This window comes from Meles meles, chromosome 1 (genome assembly GCF_922984935.1).
Source record: "Meles meles chromosome 1, mMelMel3.1 paternal haplotype, whole genome shotgun sequence".
NCBI classification, from domain to species: Eukaryota; Metazoa; Chordata; class Mammalia; order Carnivora; family Mustelidae; genus Meles; species Meles meles.
The window spans coordinates 133,286,722-133,307,864 of NC_060066.1; the positions used below are offsets into that span (position 1 = coordinate 133,286,722).

General features: G+C 35.8%; 1 protein-coding gene across 1 annotated transcript in view; it reads left to right on the top strand.

Moving 5' to 3' along the window:
- Window positions 1–21,143, top strand: part of DPYD (dihydropyrimidine dehydrogenase) — an 868,613-nt gene that overhangs the window by 405,205 nt on the left and 442,265 nt on the right. Inside the window, exon 12 of the mRNA XM_046016334.1 lies at window positions 7,030–7,214. Coding sequence (XP_045872290.1) covers window positions 7,030–7,214 — 185 coding nt within the window. The remainder of the gene's footprint in view (window positions 1–7,029; window positions 7,215–21,143) is intronic.

A 21,143-nucleotide genomic window follows, 5' to 3' on the forward strand; every position in this document is an offset into this window, starting at 1 on the left:
CTTAAAGAATTGTTTTGTGGTCTAAATGAGACTATTATATGGGAATATACAGCATCATACCTGCCTCATACAAGGGATCAATAAATGTTCATTGTTTTTCTTAATGTTCTTCATTAATGTTCTTACATTTAATGAGATGTAAGAGGTAACTAGGATAGTTTTCTTTCAATGAATTGTCAGAACATAGTAACTGACTGGAGGTTGAAATCAATGGGGAGAGAAGAGTCAAAGATTTGACCAAGAGTTTTAAGATTTATTTCTGTGTCCTTTGAGAAAGGAAAATAGGAAAAAGGTGAAGAGTGATTGTGGAGGTAGGTGGAAAATCAGAACTGTGGTGTCATTGAAGCCAAGCGAAGGGACATTTAAGAGGAGGAAGTGGTCATCTGTTCAATGCTGCTGAGAAATGGAGAGAGGCAGTACCACAGTTAGGGTGAGACAAGTGAGGTGCCTACCTGCACTTGAGCCTGAGGTCCTGAGCCTGGGGACCTTCTTAAGTTTCATTCTTCAGGTGCCTTTCTCACCTCATCCTGGCCTGGTCCTGAAACAAGGTAGTCACTGAGGAGAGTCACTGGATGTGGCAACTAGAGCTAATTAATCATCTTAGTGAAAAGAGTTTTAGTGAAGTTTTGGGAGGCAAAATGGAATGGTTTAAAAATAAAAAATACTGTACATGTATGTACGTGCTTATGAGAAATAATTCAGAGGGAGTGGCAAATAATAGAATATGTTATCTAGAGAGCAAAATACCTACTAAGTAAGAGGAGAGGATCCTAGGGCTCATGTGGGGGAACTGACCTTTGATAAGAGGGAGAGTTCTGTAATTATTATAAATAAGAAGGAAGAAAAGGCACCTGGGTGGCTCAGTCAGGTAATCATCAACCTCTTGATTTCCATTCACGTCATGATCATAGGGTTGTGAGATCCAGCCTCACATCGAGCCCCATGTGGGGCTCTGTATCCGTGTTGGGCATGGAGCCTGCTTAAGATTCTCCCACTCCCTCTCCTTCTGCCCCTCTCTCCCATACCTGGCTCTCTCTTAAAAAAAAAAAAAAAAGAGAGAGAGAGAGATAGAGTGGACACAGTTCCAGTAGGTTTATAGTTTGGACAATGGGCTCCCATATAATGGGTTCAATGTTCTTTATGAAATATAAGGTAAGGCCTTCTCCTGACAGTGAGGGCAAGGAAAAGGAGCTTGGTTGATCAAAAGTTTGAGGAAAAGAGAAAAGGTATAAATGGCTCTCACAATGAGTAAAAGATATGTATGGAAGAGCAAGCTTACTAGTATCAATCATGAAATGGTGAAAGCCCGATGGAGCAGCTTGTAAGCTGGGTTTTGAATGTAGTAATTGGAAGGGACAGTGCAGTGTCCACATTGGAAATCTCAAATAGGCAGCTAAAAGAACCAGAATAAAAGAGTTTGAGGTTATGACTGAAGTCATTTTCATAGAGATGATATTAAAAACACATGACTCAATCAGAGAAGAACGAGATGAGGAGGATCCCGAGCCCAAGACAGACACTTTAAAGATAAGGAGAGCCAAGGGCACCTGGGTGGCTCGGTTGGTTGGGCGACTGCCTTTGGCTCAGGTCATGATCCCGGCGTCCAGGGATCGAGTCCCGCATCGGGCTCCCGGCTCCATGGGGAGTCTGCTTCTCCCTCTCAAGTTCACTCTCTCTCTCAAATAAATAAATAAATAAAAATCTTTTTAAAAAAATAAAGATAAGGAGAGCCTGAATAGAGTAGCATTGTGCAAATCCAAGAAAGAAAGATCAAAATGAATGTGATATAAGTATCAGATGCTACAGGAAGGCAGAAGGGAGGAGGACTGAGGTCACAGAATTTAGGGACCATTGAAGATCATATTTCCATTAGAGGGACAGCCTGGAAGGAGTAATTGGGTGGTGAAGAAGGTAGGCAGTCAGGGGAAATGACTCTAAAATTAGGTAAAGGGGGAGGTTAGAATGAGAAAAGAGAACCATGCCAAAACTAAACTTTTTCAAAATAGATGAGAGGAGAGCAGAAATATGGGAAATACAATATTCTAAAGAGAGTCAGAGATGTTTGAGGTCCCGGAGGAGTGAGAAGGTGCAGAATCAACGTTAACATATGAGGGGTTTACAGAAGGACAATGATGAATCTTCACTGTGGGTTCCATTGTGTCTGTGAATGGACTGCATACTGATTCAAATACTTAGGCAGAAAGGAGATGTGAAGAAAAGCTCGTGCACGCAGACTTGATACTATGAGTAGAAGGCATTCTCTGGGCCTCTCCCTTCCTTACCCCAGGTTATTTTATTGAAGCAGAACTCTGATATCCTGGCCCTGTAATTAGAATTCATTTGCTCTTGGTGAGATTTTGCTTTCAGCTCTGAATTACTGAGATTATCTCTTCAGCTCGCCTTTTTGTTTCATTGTGCTTTGGTCCTATTGGCTAATAGGTTATGCAAAATTAAACAACAAGCATATAGATGAATTCATCCATGTTTTCAAGCTATCATTTTATTATAAATGCTGAAATTTTTTAGCCCCCCCCATTGTTTTACAGCATTTCAAGCACTCCAAAGAATACTAATAATCCTTCTTCATTATGATTTCTGTTGTATTGTTTTAGTGTTTATGCAGAATTAATTTATATTTATGTACTAAAATATAACATTCTTGACATCTTTTTATAAATACTGAGAAATATACTTGTCATATGCTCGTGGGTTTCTCTTCTATGTATATGACAGCACAGCTACATCAGTTTAATTGACCTTGGCAATCTGCATCTGCTAGTGATGTGTCCCTGAGGGACGGCTTCTGCAATTTTAAGCTGTGGCTTATTGAAGAACTTGTGTGTCACAATACAATTAAGTCTATATAAAAAAATCATTTCATGCATAACATTAAATTGACTAAAAGTTCTTATTTCAAAACCATTTCTTGTTTTAAAGCCACCTCCGAGTGTCTTTGTTTTTTAAATAAGCTCATTGGAACATAGTAGTAATTAAAGCAGAAAATTAACATAAATCTTGAATGTTTGGTATGAATTAAGGATGTTTTCGTTCTTTTTAAAGACTGCATAAAATTCCAGGCACCATATCACTTAACACATTTCTCTCCCATTTGCAGAATAATATAGGCTGTGAATAAGCATGTTTTAGGGTTCTTTTTCAAGTTCTTTTTCTGTTCAACTGTGGAGCCACTGGGACATATGCTGCAGTCTCCATCAAGATGCAACCTCATGGAAATCTGTGGGAAAAGTGCGCATATCATAACAGAAAATCCCTCTCCCCTCAGTCCCGTTATTTTCTAAACAAGGAAGAAAAAATACAATCCTTCTATTAATATGCATTTAACACTTCATAGGAAATGGCAAGCAGTTATTTGGTTTGCAAATGTAAATATACATTTTTCATCCACTTATGCTTTCACTCCTTCCAAGCTACATAGAGGCAGAACAGAAGATGTGCTTCTGAGATTTATTTTCATTGTATTTCAAGTTAAATGTATCAGCAGAGATGTAAGGGAGCTGTGAGGAGTTCATAGAAGTATCGTTACAATGATGAGGAGGATGAAAGTCTTCCTCATAAGAAGCAGCTAAATAAATGAACTTCTTTCTGACAAATTATGCATGAAATGCATATGGATTTTTTTTTTCACCGAATCCTCGATTTGAGTTCTAAATTGAATACTTTGAAGCTTACAAAATATGGTTAGATAATAGGAATTACTGTATCTCAAGAGTCATTGAAATCATGAAAGGTGTTATTTGGATTCATAATATGAGCCAAAGTTTCAATAAATTAATGGATTATCTCCCCCTTCCTTTATCTCTATTTTATTATAAATTTTGGAATTTATGTATATACAAATATATAGATGGATGCATATAGATCATATACTTAAATGTAGAGCCCACTGTGCCAACAGGGAAATTATCCTAGTCATTTGATGTTCAAGTTGTAATGAACAGTCATTCTTGCATTAGCTCCTTAATGCCACTGATAGAAAGCATTTTTTTTAACCTACTGTAGCATTTCTTTTATAGTCATATAAATTGTCTATATTCTATTTTGCCAAAAGTCCCTTGTAGATATTGACAAGTCAACATATGGATATTAAAGTGGAAACAAATGATCTCTATTTTGAATGATGTAAGCTTTGCTGTAATATATTAATAACATCATAACCTACTGCTTGACCTCATTGTTTTTTCTACTTATTTTTAAAATGAAACTATGGACATGCTAAACTTGAAGGCTTCTAAAAAGATTAGGGAGAAAATTGAGTAGAGAGTTTTTAAAAGGGGACTGAGATAATTTTCAATACAAAAGAAAAATCCTCTTCTTTTTTGGGACACAGTGTTAGAGAGCTGTTTGATTATCAGTGAGGTTAGCTGGGTATTACAACTGATAAAATAATTAAGACAGTTAATAATCACATCTAAGACTTCAAGGTATAAATGAATCAAATATTGAGGAAAGAGCATATTTTCAAAAGTAAACATGAGTATGTATGAATGTTTGGGACATAGACTCATACAATGCATACATCATGGAAAGACCCATTAATGGAATAGTGCTTTTGAATTCACAAATAAATGCTTCTAGGATGGCTTATGGTGTTGGTGCTAAATATTTTAAGAAAAACAAGATTTACTTAATAAACTTACAGTAACATTTCCTGACTACTTATTGACCAAGTTAGTGATGGAGCTCTAATATTAAAGTAAATCACACTATTTACATTTTTAAGTCACAAGGAATTATGACGAATATTACTTAAAGAACTTCCCTTTCATTCAGCAGGAATTTAGTCAGCTCCTGGTATATATAATGCACTGTACTCAAGGGTTAATTCAAGTTTTGTGAGGACTGAAACTTATTAATAATTTGAGGTCTCCTTTATAAAAAAAAGAAAAAAAATACAAATTCAAATTTAGGCACAGGGCCTTAAAAGAGGACCATGCAAGTGAGAGACCCTGAAGCTTAAGCTTCAAAAACTTCACAGTATATATGTCTTTGACTGTAATAGCTGCTATGGGAAATCAAAGATAACTAAGGCATAATCCCTACCTTGCTCAAGCTTAGAGTGAAATCTGTGCTAACCTTCACGGATACTCCTGTTTAAAAAAAAAAAAAAAAAGTGAGGAACATATATAAAAGGGCTTTGATCTCCTGGTGAAATAATTTTGGATTCCTAATCATTTAAAAATCTTTATTTCAGTTCTTTATATAGAACAAAGGCATGTCAAAGTCTTCGACAAATAGGGTCATTTCTTACAGGAGAATTATTTTTTACTCACTCTCTCTATCTCACGTTATATAAACCATTCAATGGTGGTGTGTTCCAGTTACCATTATTATTGTAATAGGTTGAATTGATAAGCCATGCTCACTATTGACTTTTCTGCAACTCAAGTAACTGTCAACAGATGGTAGTGATGATCTGTTATGCGATGGGGAGCAAATGATAAAGGTATCTTTTCATTTGACCTTTAAAGACATTACAAAGATCTTCTCAAAATGCCCTTCTGCATTGAAAATAATTACATGAATATTTAATTTTACTCTCGATGAAAGGTGAAATCACATCAGAGATATAAACACTATCAGATTTTTAAATAAAAACCTGAGCACAATAACATTACCCCATCTGTTCATTCATTCATTCATTTATCCATTCACTCATGCATTGACTTGAGTGTCTCCTATGCTCCAACTATGGTAGCAGGCTTTGTGGTACAGTGGCCAGCAGCATGGACACATTGCTATTCTCATGGAACCTACAGTCTTGTGGGGAGCAGATAATCAACAGTAATTCCGTAGTTTTCTAAAATTCTAATATCCTTCAGATAGAAAACTACAAAGGTTTATTTTTATGTCTTGCTTTTCTATTATTGTTTAGAAGAAATGGTTTTAGGTATCAGATTTTTTTTTTTTTTACATTTGGTGGTTTTATTTTAAACTTGACTCATTAATTTATTTAAGAACTAACTTTTGTGTTCCAAAAATTTACAATCTATTTAAGTTGTTATATTCTCTTTTGAGTGAAAGTAAAGAATAGCACCGTAAGTCTGTCCCAAGTTGCTGTACTTAAAATTCATGACATGAATACCTGGAGAGAGCATTTAATCTGGAACACTGGCTCAGTTTGCTCCATTATAGATGGTGCTACTATCTGTATGCCCTTCTTCTCTTGAGGAACCCTTTTTGTAACTTACATCTTTGATCTCTTCCAATTATTAGGATTATGTGTCTACGCAAGGATATTCCTTTAGATATTTTTCTTAAAGGAACTCAAAATCTTTCTTGTTCCATAACACATTTAGATTCATTATAACATAGCAAACAACTTAAATTTTTTTTTACAAAGCAATATGCACAAAGAACCAATGGTAGTGTGTGCATTTGTTGATTTTTATAAAATAGAATCTGATAGCTAATGTAGCTGTATTCTGGGTCCACTGAATTGCTTAACATTAGGTGCAAATAATTTGGTTAAAGTGTAGAAGATTTTGTCTTGTTTTACTTATAAAATTTCTTATTGTGAAGGGAAGAGACTGGCCATTGACGCAAATTCACACAGGAATGTGTTCCTTGTTACACACAGGAACAAGTTTAGGATCGTATGAGTAATATCATATTCGTAAGAATAATGGTGTGGACAAAGAAATCTTTAGAAAATTCATTTAAAGGGATTTAAATGGATTTTATACACATTAAAATATTTGAAAGGATGTGCTTCCCTTCTTCCTGGATCTGTACTTTCTAGCCATAAATACCAGATCTGACAGATTGCCCAAATCTGTAGTCTTTAAAATCTACATGTGAGGTATACTTTGAATTGATTAAGTCAGTATGCTTTAAATGTATTGTTAACTCAGGTATTTCATTAACTTTCCATTTTTATGGTTCATTAATAACAGTTGTTTGAATCCCTAGAACAATAATTAAGTCATAATTTTTCTTAATTTTCAAATTATTGTTACACGATGCACAGATTAGTCATTGCCTCTTGTCTTTCACTTTTTTTTCTTCCAGTAAAAGAAGCCTTGAGCCCTCTAAAATTTAACAGATGGAATCTCCCAGAAGTAGATCCAGAAACTATGCAAACCAGTGAACCATGGGTGTTTGCAGGTGGTGATATTGTTGGTGTGGCTAATACTACAGTGGAATCAGTGAATGATGGAAAGCAAGCTTCTTGGTACATTCACAAATATATACAGGTGGGCATTTGTCATCACTTTTAGCCAATTTTTTCCAATGGATATATACTTCTTCATTTATTTTTGCTATGCATTCATATGAGCATTTATATATGGCAGTACATGACATACCTATACATATATTTACGTGGACAAAATTTTTTTAACGTGGACTTATTTTTTAACATGGACTGGATAGCACAACTGCTTTACTGATTGAAGATTCAGTGTGCATTTCTATAGGGAAATCCCATGAAGTTATTAGTTCTGCTGTGTTCAAAATATGTATCAATGACTTAAAGACATAGATAATACATTTATCAAATCTGAATGGTACACAATGTGATAGCAGATAATATCTATATTCCTAATGATCTTACACAGTCCAGAAAACTATGTTGTCTGTCCATTTGAATGAGATGGATTCCTATCCATTTCCCCAATTATATGCACCTAATTGAAAAGAAAACAAATATTTTATAAATTTCAATTGTAATTTTTTCACTCTTTAATCTTATAAAACAAATGCAGAATGTAAAAATGATAAAATATAAAGTTGAACATACTCTTACAGTAACTGGGTGGTTATGGGGAAGAAAAAAACCATAATTACTACATCTCAGTTGTCTACTTTTTGACAAAATGCTTTGTTTTCTTCTTGCTCTATAATTGGATTAAATGTAGATCTAGTGATCTCCTTTATACAAAATGTTTCTGGAAAGGTTTACTCTTATAAATACAATTCTTCTTTCTTTCCTATTTGGGAAAGACTCTGTATTCATAACATGCTGTCTGCCTCTCTTTCAATTTCTTTTGTTTGTTTCCCACACACTGACAAAATTCACTTTGTCTTTAATGTCTCCTTGAATATTTTTCTTCCTCTTTCCATGACCATTTAGTCTTTATGGTTGTCCTCCTATCTTTTTTCTGTAACCTTTGCAGGACTTCTTACTACCAGGTACAGCCTAGACTTGGTACTGATTGTATCATATTTTTTATGTTCAATTCCCTGACCTAATCCCACCTCAGCCCAGCGTCTCTGATGAGTGGGGCTTGGGTTGTTGTGGTCTGGGTTGTAGTTGGTTTCTAAGGTCTCTAAAAATGGGTGTAACCATCTCACAGGTCATGCATAGAGATAAAAATGTGATTTAGGAAACAACATTTTGTGGAGATGACAAATCTAAAATTAAGAATGCTGTCCAAATCAGTCCTAAGTCCAAAGGGATGAGACTTAGGGGAAAAAAGGAAAAAGAATGCAATTTTAACAGGTAGAAACTTGGGAACTCAAGGGAGCAAAAGTTGGTAGTAGCTCCTGGTCCAGTCTTTGTCACACCTATATTTTGGAGAGTCTCCATAGCCTCTGAGATACACAGAGGAGAGGTTCAGCTGCCCAAGATGGACTCCTGATTTGGCTCCTCTTGTTCATTCTGTTGCAAATATTATCACCCTGTATTTCTTTTTTTTTTTTTTAACCATTTTATTTATTTATTTGAGAGAGAGACAGTGAGAGAAAGCATGAATGAGGAGAAGGTCAGAGAGAGAAGCAGACTCCCTGTGCTGGGAGCCTGATGTGGGACTCGATCCCAGGACTCCAGGATCATGACCTGAGCTGAAGGCAGTTGCCCATCCAACTGGGTCACCCAGGCACCCCTCTCTTTTTTTTTTTTTTTTAAGATTTTATTTATTTATTTGACAGAAAGAGATCACAAGTAGGCAGGGAGGCAGGCAGAGGTGGGGGCGGGGGGAACAGGCTCCCCACTCGCCCTCCCCGAGGAGAGAGCCCCATAGGGGCTTGATCCCAGGACCCTGGGATCATGACCTGAGCTGAAGGCAGAGGCTTTAACCCACTGAGACACCCAGGTGCCCCTCACCCAGTATTTCTGTCTCCTCATTTTACTCTTCTTGTCACAGCACTCTCAATGGTCCAGTTGTACCTCTGTATAACTCCTCATCTGTATTTCCATCTCTGTTCTTCCATGATCCAGCTGTCTGCTGGTAATCTTCACTCGTGTGTCTCATTATTTTTCAGATTTACTGGACATCACTTGGTTACCTGCATTTCTACTTCATTGCTATTAAACTAAACATACTCTCCTAAACCTGTTCCACCTCCAATATTTAACGTTTCTGATACCCAGCTTCAAAGCCTCTAAATCAGTGTTCATTAGACTTCTAGATTACTGACTTCTAGATTACTCAAGACTAATACAGTTTTCAAATTCCATTTTGAAACCAAAATAGGCCTTACAGCTTTTTCTTTTACCGCATAATGGCATTAAAGCAAGCACTTGAACACATGAAATTATAACATAACAAATACTCTATTATATATACAAGAAATAATAAGAAAGTTTATGAGAAAAGTAGAAAACAATACAATTTCAGAATAAGCTACTTCTTAAAATATAGTTGAAAAATTTACACTAGTGTGTTTATGCACACATATTTTTCTCATTATAAAATAATACTGTTGTATACATCTTTACTTATGAACCATTTATTTGAATTTTATTCTCCTCTTCTCTCTCTCTCTCTCATGTATATATCTGGTCAGTTCTACCTCTGTAAAGACTCTTTCATATACTTACTTTAATTTGCTTGCTTTTTTGTGCTGAATGCAATTTTTGGTTGACCAGACATCTCACTTACCATTCTGTTAACTTCTTTTTTTTTTTTTTCTTAAAGATTTTATTTATTTATTTGACAGAGAGAGAGATCACAAGTAGGCAGAGAGGCAGGCAGAGAGAGAGGAGGAAGCAGGCTCCCTGCGGAGCAGAGAACCTGATGCGGGGCTCGATCCCAGGACCCTGAGATCATGACCTGAGCTGAAGGCAGCGGCTTAATCCACTGAGCCACCCAGGTGCCCCTCTGTTAACTTCTTGAAGAAATGAGACTAGAATCAGGAGATAGGAGAAAAGGCCCTTGTGCGAGGCCAGATGAAACCTAGTGAATGCATGTATTCAGTCTGCAAGAGTAAAATGGTGGGAAGGCAGAGATACTGAACAGATCTGAAAGGTAGAATTGAATGAGGGACAGTGGAAAATGGCATGTGTTAATGTTTTTTCTAATATTTAAATCCATTTATAGCTTTTAGATTAAAGTACTTGGAGAATATTTACTATATTTGTGATGATTGTGATTTTGTCGTACTTCACAGTTATCATTCAAGAGGATTCCTAAGGGTGTTTTCCTTTTGACTTTACTTTTATCTTTTACATCCCTGAATCTAATAAATGTGTACTGAAAAAAAAAGAAATCATTTTATTTAGTTTCCACTTACTCACAAAAGGAAAGAAACAGACTTTAAGGCATGATGAAAAAGAAAAGTATGCATGCTTTAAAACACATATTGCTAGGAATGATAGTGTTTGAAATATAAAATAAAGAAAATTCCTGACCAGTAAGAGTTTTGGTTTTGGCTGAAGGCTTTGGACTTGTCAAACAAAGTATTGAATTGCATTTTAAAGACGGAGTAGAAATGGAAAGCCCGTAAAATCTCTGTCAAGTAAAATCAACACTTCCACCTTCCTGCCTGTTGGTTGCAAAGTGCTTAGCAGTGATAAGACTAAAAAGGAACATAGAGACAAAGTGAAATTTTTCTCTCTCCACACTGTCATTAACTTAGTTCTGGTCTCTATCGCCTCTTAAAATTGCCTCCACTTCTTCCGTTTGTCAAATCCAAGGAACCTATACTGCAGCCAGAGTCATCCTTCAGGAGTACAAGTCTGATCCTCATTTTTTCATGTAAAACCTTTCAGAGGCTCCTCTTTGCCCTCAAGATAAAGCCTGATCTCCTTGGCTTGTGATGCTAACTTGCATTTCCCCTAGCACACCAAGACTTCTGAATCTCGGCCTTTTCCTACTCCCCTCATTTCATCTGTTTCTGTCCTACTTGTCCTTCAGGTCTTGCTTCCTCCTCGCCTTCCAAGAACATGTTCCTCCTGTGTGCTCTGTAGCACCCTGTTTCCCTGACAGAAGCCTGCTTACTGATCTGTCTCTGCAAAGCCAGTTGCCATGCTTATTTATTGTTATGCCCTCAAAATAAAGAGTGTATCCATCTATATTTATTAAATAGGAAAAATACGTAGAATGAGATAATTCATTGTAAAGGAATTTAAAGAGGAGTTAAGAAAACGAATGAGTTTGTTATATAAGTTCATTAACACTGTAAATAAATAACGTTTCCTTCAAATGCAACAGCCATTAAGAAAAATTTCATAGTGCCTGAAGTGTATTCATGAGTGAAGGTTTATCACTGCTTGTTTTGTGTTTTACATTAGTTTTGGGGGAAATGGAACACTAGATAGTGTACTTTAAAAATGATTTAATACACACATTATAGTATTAATTCATGCATGCAATCACTGCAATTGGATATTTTGAATTTATTTGTAATACGCTTTTTCAGACTCATGTGATTATTTAAAGATACCCCTGTTGGGATTTCAGTAATTCCCATAGTTGTCTGAAGAGAGCTTCACTTAGATTTCATTAGTTAATTTGATCAGTTACCATTTATTGAGTACCAGCTGTTGGGCCCAAGATACTTGACTTTGGGAAAGTACCGAAGTGAATAAATGAGGAGAGGTAAAACACAGCATTTAGAAATTTGGCCTCTGAATTAAACAGACCTGATTTCAAACCCAGTTTCAAAACTTTCAAACTATGTGACTTGAGGGCTTACTTCGTCACTTCAGGACATGGTCTTTTCAGAGGTAAATAAACTATTAATAAATGAGCAATAATAATTAGAGATGTTAAAACGGTATTAGAGAACAATTACAAAATAGGACATTTTGAAGGGAAAGCATAGTGTCAGATTTTAACAGACCAAGATTCAAAGAGGCTATTGCTGGTAATTATGAAAGCATTTTATTTGGTCATTTGTTATTTCATTCATATACATGTGCCTGGCTATCCATGTAGTCATTCATGCATGGATTCATTCATTCATTCAATAAACAATTTTTTTAAAAATAGTGCTTTCATCTTCAGATAGTACTAATCTGTATGTTTACAAATGTGAATTAAAACATAAAACTTGCCATTAATAATCTCACAGTCTGGTAGAAAAGACAGTGGTATAAACATACATCTAATACAATATAATAAACTCAGTAATAAAAAATGTAAAGGCACAGGGTAGCATAAAAGAGATAATGATTGATTCTCTCTGGATGTGGGTATCAATCAGGATGTGGAGTCAGCAAAGCCTTCACAAAATCCAGACACAAAGAGGGAGGATAAGAAAAACAGTGGTTTGAATTGGTGGAACTTAAAGGGGGCTGCTGGCTAAGACTGTAGAGCTTGCTTTACTGCCCAGGGAGACCCAGATAAGGGTACTAGCTGGCTGAAATCCTGACCAGGCTCCGCTCCCTGAACAGTGGTATCTTTTGTTGTGCCGCTTCAATTCAGAGGAGGGAGTGCCTTCTTGAATTGTCACAAAGGTGCTTTCTGCTTGCGCTGTAAGACTTACACCTGTGCAGTGACTTCTTTCGATTTCACCAAAAGGCATTCTGAGTTTGTGCAGTAACTGAACATAGAGAATATGTAGGAAAAATGGGAGAAAAGATCTGTGATTATACTGGGGTTAGGATATGATAAGAATACCTGGTTTAGAATTTTAATTTGGGGTGTATAATGAAGCAGAAATGTGGTAGGAGTTGTCTGCATAAAGAAGTGATAGTGTCATATCTTGTATTAATATAGAGAGAAACATTTTCCAATTTGTCAACATTTCCCTCCTTAAAATTCTTTATTTTATTTTATTATTTTTAAAAGATTTTATTTGAGAGAGAGAGAGAGAGAGAGAATGAGTTGGGGGAGGGGCAGGGGAGAGAGAGAAGCAGGCTCCCCACTGAGCGGGGATCCAGATGGATGTAGGCCTGGGCTTGATCCCAGGACCCTAAGATCATACCTGAGCTGAAGGCAGCTGCTTAACAGACTGAGCCACTGAGGCATCTTTAAAAGTCTTTATTTTGGGGCGCCTGGGTGGCTCAGTGGGTTAAAGCCTCTGCCTTCGGCTCAGGTCATGATCCCAGAGTTCTGGGATCGAGCCCCACATCCGGCTCTCTGCTCAGCAGGGAGCCTGCTTCCTCCTCTCTCTCTGCCTGCCTCTCTGCCTAGTTGTGATTTCTCTCTGTCAAATAAATAAAATATTTTAAAAAAAGGTCTTTATTTAGTTGTACTATTAAATGATCCAATATGACTTCATCATTGTGGTTTATATTACTATGATGTTAATAGGAGTTGAGGCATATTTGAATTATTTTCTTCTGCTTGAATAAGAATTACTGAGTATCTAAGATGATTTTGAGTGTACCCAAAGAAAGGGTATGTAACTGAAATAATGACTGTAACTAAACAAAAAAAATTCTATTGAATTTAAAATTTGTTGCACTTTCACTTGCATCTTTCCAGTGGATTTATTTATTTATTTAGCCAATGTGCATGTGTTTGTCTTTGTGTGCGTGTCTGTATGCGTGTATGCATGTATGTGGACAGACAAAAAGTTCTGTACTAGGAAGAAAAGAAATTAACTACATGAACCCATCAACCTTTCTTCAAAAGTTGCTTTTTAGTATTGTGTAAATGCAAGGATTACCCATGTGACATAGAGAACAGACATATAATAAAATTGAAAGCTAATTTTACTACAACCAATAAATTCTAAAGTAGTCCAAGAGCAGAGATCGGTGTTGACTAGAATTATTGGAAAAGACTCATGAAAAAAGTGCTCCCTGATTTTTATCCTCCTTGGACATACCTGTTATATTTACCGTCATTGTAATAACAGCTACTATTTGTTTAGCTTCTGTTATATATTGTGTAGGTTTGGGTTACAATGGGTATCATTATCTTTATATTTTTATTTCCTTAAAGATTTAATTTATTTATTTCACAGAGAGAGAGAGAGAGAGAAAGAGAGGGAGAGCCAGGGGAGGGAGAGCAGAGGGAGAGAGAGAGAGAATCTCAAGCAGACTCCACCCTGAGCTTAGAGCCCAACAGTGGGGCTGGATCTCAACCCTGTGATAATGACCTGAGCCAAAATCAAGATTCAGAGGCTTAACAGACCGAGCCACCCAGGTACCCCCATGGGTATCTTTATTTTTATTTCATAGCTCTTAAAAATAAAGTCTCAATAAAGAAAACTGTTCTAGGTTAAGTATCCTCTTAATATCAAAGCCAGGATTTGAACATACGTATGTCTATTTGTTATTTTCCCCTGGACTGAACTATTTTCCTAGTATTTTTCAACTCTGGTTTCTTGTTCTTGCTAATCATCAGCAGGCCTAGACATCTTCCCCTACAGTATGTGTTAAAATTTAAAAACAAAATAATGCATTAGAACTCTGCCTGAGAGTTCCTCTGTAGTTGAAATTGAAATCAGAAGATTGTGATTGGAGACTGTAGCTTATGTATAACTTAGTTCTGGTTAAAAATACACCTTAACCAGAATGATTAAGTGACTAGAAAAGTTCTAAGATTATTCCACATCTCCTAACTTCCAGGGAAATAAAATAGAGGGATAATTAGCTCAATTAATATAATTAAAGACCTAAATTTAATTGTTAATTGAGGATAAAGATGAGGCACTTTAATTACATAGGTAAATCCAGAAATTCATTAACAATAAGTTGGTTAAATCCAGAACATTCATTTAAAAAACAGAGGAATATAAAAAAGTGCTCTTAGTCTAGGAAACAAAAATCAGTAATTAGTTGATTAATTTGAAAAAGTTAAAATGGGGAGTTACAAAAAGGATATACATGCATGTTAAGCTTGTCATTTCATTTTAAAACCCATAGGTATGTTCTCCTCTTCATTTTTCTTAAAAAGAAAAAAAAGCAGAGCCAAGTTCTTTTTAATCTTATGGTTAGAGTTCTATCATGTTTCTTGTGTAAACCTGTTTATAACATGCTGCCTACAACTTCTGGTTTTGTTTTTTAAAGTGGAGCCATACTTTCAAGAAACACAGAGCAACTTCCTGGATTTTTGTATGATTGCCTGTCAGTCATTTCATTTGTTTAGCCCACATCTAATTTCATAGCAACTTCTTTTTTAGCAACTCACCTTTATCATAGCTTTTGAAAATATTCAACTTAGTTTTCACAGACTCAACCCCCTTTCTTTTCACATTCGTGGAGCTCTTCAATTTATACAATTTTGATTTACGTTTATAACCAATATAAATGGGGTGAAGACCATACAACTTCAGTAAGCACAGTGAGCACAGAACTCAAGTGGGAGAGTAGAAAGTTCATAGACACACAGGTACCCTCCTCATAACAGAGACTCAGCACTGCTTGTCCTTCCTTTGTACCTCACAGAGGAACAGGAGAGAAGATATTATTAGTCTAGTGAGTCTGTTAGGTGCAACCAATTTGTTAACGGAAACCATGTGATGCCTAATGTCCTTCTGTACCAAATACAAGTCTTATTACAAAACGTATTTACAAAATGGTATATTGACAAAAATGTCAGTAATTTACCAAAATACAATTGTTTAGAAAATTGAGCACTTTATTTTAGTATTAACGTATAAACACATTTCGTCACAAAAAAGTGGAGGAAAAAAGGCTATGTGTTATCTCACCATGCTATGTCCTCCATTAAGAGAAATCTTGTAAATGGAATATAGGCTAAACGCTTCTAAATTCTGATCCTAGATAAGAAACTCCTTTTCCTTGAAGTCATCATGGTAGTTCTGAGAAGATGATCTTACCAACCTAAGACATTTTGTCAAATAAAATAGGTCCAAGTATATGAAAATTATCATCTGTAAACCCATGGATTTGATTACATTAGAGAAATCCTCCATGTCATGATTCTGTGATGCAGAATTCTATTTTAAATTTACTATCTTTTAGATGCAACACTGAAACACCACAGTATTTATTACTAGTAGCGGAAGGGATTGAGTAAACTTACATGTTTCTGCAAGAGAAGCACTTGCAGTGGTATAAAGATAAATATTGAGGGGCAAAAGACAAGAGTTATTAGTGGAAGAATAAATGTGGAAAGGATAGGTAAGGATAGAAATTCAAATAAAGGAAAGGAATTATATAAAGAGTCTTCAAATATAGACAGGAAATGAAAAGGAAAAGAAGACCTCCTTTCTTTCGAATAGAACTCTTTCTGTGAAATTCAAACGCAATGAGAAACTGCAGAGGATAGGAAAGGAGGCATTGGAACATTAAACATATTAAAAAAAAAAGTTTTGGTTGCTGTGTTTACAAGTGACTTTAGGAGTCACTGAACTGAGGTTGAATGGTTACACAGTACTGTTTATTCACTGCCACCATTTGAGGTCAGCTTTTAGCAACAGCAAAAAGTTACTTTTTTTTTCATTTTTGGTTTCATTTCAGTGGTTCTACTACACATGAGGTTGCCTACCTGCATCTTCCCAAATGATATTCTTTTTGTGTCTTCCTCAAAACTTATCCTGTATTAAACATGGTGTATTCCTATAATAAGTATCCATGTTAAGGGTTTGATTATTTTGATACTGTTTTGATTATTTTAGTTATGAATCTGTGTTATTCTTTCCAATTTGTCATCCCCCTCAAAACAAATTCTTGTGGCAGCATTATCTTAGAACATATACACAAGATATACACATAAATATTCTGCCATCATACTGGGTCTAAAATGTCTTTCTTAACCCTATAAGATCACAGAGCACAGGTGTCTTTTAAGTTTTAGCTTTCTAGTGTTTTCCAGCTCTACAGTGACGCTTATATGATATTTTAATGAAGCTCATAGTGAAGTTCTCTAACAGTTAATGTGGTTCTACTGAGTTGTATATAGTATATGGGTACATTTTGAAATAGGAGTTTGTAAAGTTCTTTAAAACTATTATGAATTCCTTGCATTGATGGCCTACTTTTCTCCTGCTTGAGGTTTTTGTGTGTTTTCTTTTGGTTCGATTGAGGCTCAAAAGAATCAGTAGTTGTTGAGGGGACTAGGTATCTCAGGGGATTGGTAATGAGATACAGAGCCTTTAACCTCCTGGTCACTAGTTCAAATCTGCCCCAGGTCAAGAGTGACAGAAAGTCATTATCATCTGATGGCAGTTCAATAGGCTACGTGAAATGAATTTGTGATTTCAGTACCTAGTGGAGAGAAAGTCATGCCATAGTCTCACCACTGAGTGAGTACAAGATGGTAGTTGTGATTTTAGTCTGAAGAGAAAGGAGTCCGGTCATAGCTAAGTATTCCATTTTTTGGAGCTAAGACTTTTTTGGGTGGATTTGTTGATGGAATGGCATAGGGAAGCGAGGCTTGCCCTTGTGTTGGTTTGTGATCTGAGGCCATGAGGTGCACATCTGTAGGAATCCCAGTCTGTCATTGTTGCTAATGAGGTACAATTCGGCATCACTAAACTGACTTCTAAAAAGGTATTTCAGTCCCAGATGCTGATTAATTCAAGACTGAAAGTGACATCATTCATGTCTCCTGTTTCTTTAGTGCCATTCCGCATATACTTTTTAAATGTTTTATTTTCCCTTTTAATCATATTATTAATTTTATCTACATTTGGACATATGACTGAACGTTTAGAGAGGACTATTCATTCTTGTCAATCTTTCACATGAGAAATACCGAGCTAACAAACAAGAATAGAAAATTGTAAGGACACTTTGAAGATGGGGAATTAAAAACTGAGCACAGTGTGAAAGGATCATTGCTATAAAGCTAATTGAATTATGTGCATTCATATCAATAAATGAAATCTTTCACCTTCTACCACTTTTAGGGTTGAAGATTATGTGAGGGGATTTTGTCTTTCTAATATCTTTAGTGAACAGTCAGGTTATTAAAACTTTTTGATATGGGGATCTCTTTTAAAGGAATTACCTTTCTAAAGAGGACAAAGGCATATGTTTATACTTGAAAGATTTTTAAGGTCACAGCATTGTCTTCATAATAGAATATTTACATTTTTATTTTATAGCAGGTTCACTGATTTTCAAAAAGAGCCCACGTTGTTGGATTGTAAGGATTTTAAAGCTATCTCTGATAATTTTTTATGATGCTAAAATCAAATCTAAAGAATAATAGCTGCTGTGTCTCATATTAAAGATTATTGCTCAGTACAAAGATGAGCAGTTGCTGAAAATGTGACAGTCTGGGATTTTAGAAAACAAACTTGGAGTAACTTATCTACGCCCAAGTCTCCATTGCTTAGAAGAACTTCAGTACCAACTTTGAAGACACTTGTTATCATTATCATTGCTTAAAATATCATTTTAATTTCACATCTTCAAAGGCATTCTTTTGCCCTGAAATATTCCAGTGGTTTCTACAATATCTGAAGAACTATGATTTGAGAATTAGAAATTTAAATTGCCCAGGCTTAATATTAGAGCATTTCCGTTACCCTTTGCAGGTTTTGAGGCAGCTTATTCGACCTTACAGTCTCACCAGGAAGCTAATGGGAAAGCCTTGCAGCAATCTTCACAGGAAAGTTTCCAAATGTCAAGTGTCATCTTTCCAGCTGTTAGATGAATGGGTAGCCAAGAGGCATTTATTTGGGTGTGCAGCCCCTGTGAAATCTGGGTGAGGCAAGAGAAAAGGCTATAATTTGGTGGTTAGTTTACCAGTATTGGTATAGTTGCAGATCTCTTTGCCAGGCAAAGGACTTCATTTTGTGGTTTAATGATTGACAGCCAACTGCAGTGTTCCTGCACTTAGAGAATAAAAATGCCTTAAAAAGAAAAAAAGAGGCATCATCGATATGTCATACTAATTTTTGAATCCTTCACTGCTTCAGATAAAAACAATCTTATTGACGGAACTGGCTTCTTCATTTCTAAACCCCTCTCCAACTGAGAGGAGGTAAGGCTTTTCAAATGACAACTGTATTAAAATCTTGAGACCTATTGAAAAAGTGTCCTTGAGTTTAAGATATATAGCAAACTCTTTAATTCCTATGTTAAAAGAAGATTGATATGACTCATTGGCCACTGTCAGGTTGAAAAACAATGAATATCAATAAAAAGACACTTTTAAATCATAATAGATTCAGTTTGAGATAGTGATAGACTCCAAAAAATAATATTGAAGTATGTCATGGGTAAATGCTGTTTCCATGCTAAGTTTTTCCACTTGGTCAGGATCACCACATTGAAATGACTTCAGCCCAATTTCTCTTTGGTAAACTATGCCTTTAGACTGAACTAGAATCAGAAGTGCATGTGATCTCATTTTTATCCCTTCCAGTGAGAAGTAGTAAAGTTAAATTTGCTTATAGTCATTGAAAAATGAAGTCCGTTTCAAGTGTTTATAAATAAGCATAGGATAAACCCCATAGACTATCTGTAGAGTTTGCATCTTTGATGGTAGAGTCATGTTAATTTTTGACAAATTCCCTAGCTAAATATTTCAAAATAATTATTAAGGATCAGAAGCTTGACTTTTTTCCTGTTAAAATTTCTGTTTGTGAAATGGCATAGCTTTTTGCATATGAAGGGGGATTTACTTTTTGTAACGTCTATATGTTATAAAAAGAAATCAGGGGGAAAAATGAGGAATGAGCCTATATCCAATGGAGCTATGAAAACAAAACTATCTAGTTGGTGATAGGGAAAGAAAATACCATGACTAATAAGTGATTTTAATGCCTTTTATTGACTTTATATAGGGTTCCAAACCTTTATTAAATGGCAGTGTTTGACCTGAAAGGTAATTTAAAATGAAATTGTCTCCATAAAGGCAGAATATATCCTTACCAATACAGCAGTAGATTGCTACTTCAGGCAGATAGCTCAAGATTAGAATGGTTAGAAAAAATAACTGAAAAATCTGATCCATGCCATACTGAACCTGACCTCAGTGGGTGCTGAGGGATTATGAAAGAAATTAGCCACTGCTAAGTCACTTGGTCTAAACGGTCTATAGGTGTTACGAATTCCATGCCAAATCTCCAAAACCTTGCCGCCTGGGGCTGCGTGGAGCTCCTGAAAATATCACAGTAGAACAAAGCACTGAAAATCTTTAGCTTGCTGGTGGAGATTGAAATACAAAAATTTTCATCAGAACTTTGTTCTTCTACATTCAGTGATTTTAGTAAAGTTGAGTCTTACATAAGTTATAAAGCACTAACTTGAAAAATATCTAAATACAGGTGGTATAATGAAAGCCTAAAGGTCAGGAGATCTGGGTTCAAAGCCTGACTTAATTATTCATTAATTCTGCCTTTGGACCTTTGGGAATGTCACATTGCCTTTTGGTTATCTCACTTATGGCACAGTGTAGTCACAGAGGTGGAATTCTCAGCTCAAGGACTAAAAATGTTTAAAATCTCAAATGCATTATCTTGAGCCTCACTATCTTTATCCATAAAAAAGACAAAATTAGTTTTTTATGCTTCTGAAACCCAAATTATATATGTTAAAAATAAAGAATCTATTTTATCAAATACCTATGATATGCTGATAATCTTTTTTAGAAGCTTAACATTCACATCGTACTCAAAATTATGCTGGCCAGAGTAAATATTTTTCCCCCATTTTAAAATTAGAAAACGTATGCTAAATTGTGTTGAGAGGGCTATGGCTCTGGAAATATTTGACTCAAACACTTAAATATGGTCAGAAAGCTGAGGAATATCCCAACACGTGCCCCCTTAATGCCCATAACTGGGCCAACCCATCTCCCCACCTCCTCCCCTCTGAACCCTCAGATTGTTTCCCGGAGTCCATAGTCTCTCATGGTTCTTTTCCCCTTCTGATTTCCTCCCCTTCAGTTTTCCCTTCCTTCCTCTAATGTCCTCCATGCTATTCCTTATGTTTGAATAATGAATCATGGAACACTATGTCAGAAACTAATGATGTACTGTATGGTGACTAACGTAACATAATAAAAAATAAAATAGTGAAAATAGAAAACATAATAAATCGTTTAAGCTCCCAGGGCCTTGGTGTCCATACTTATCAATAAAGGGTT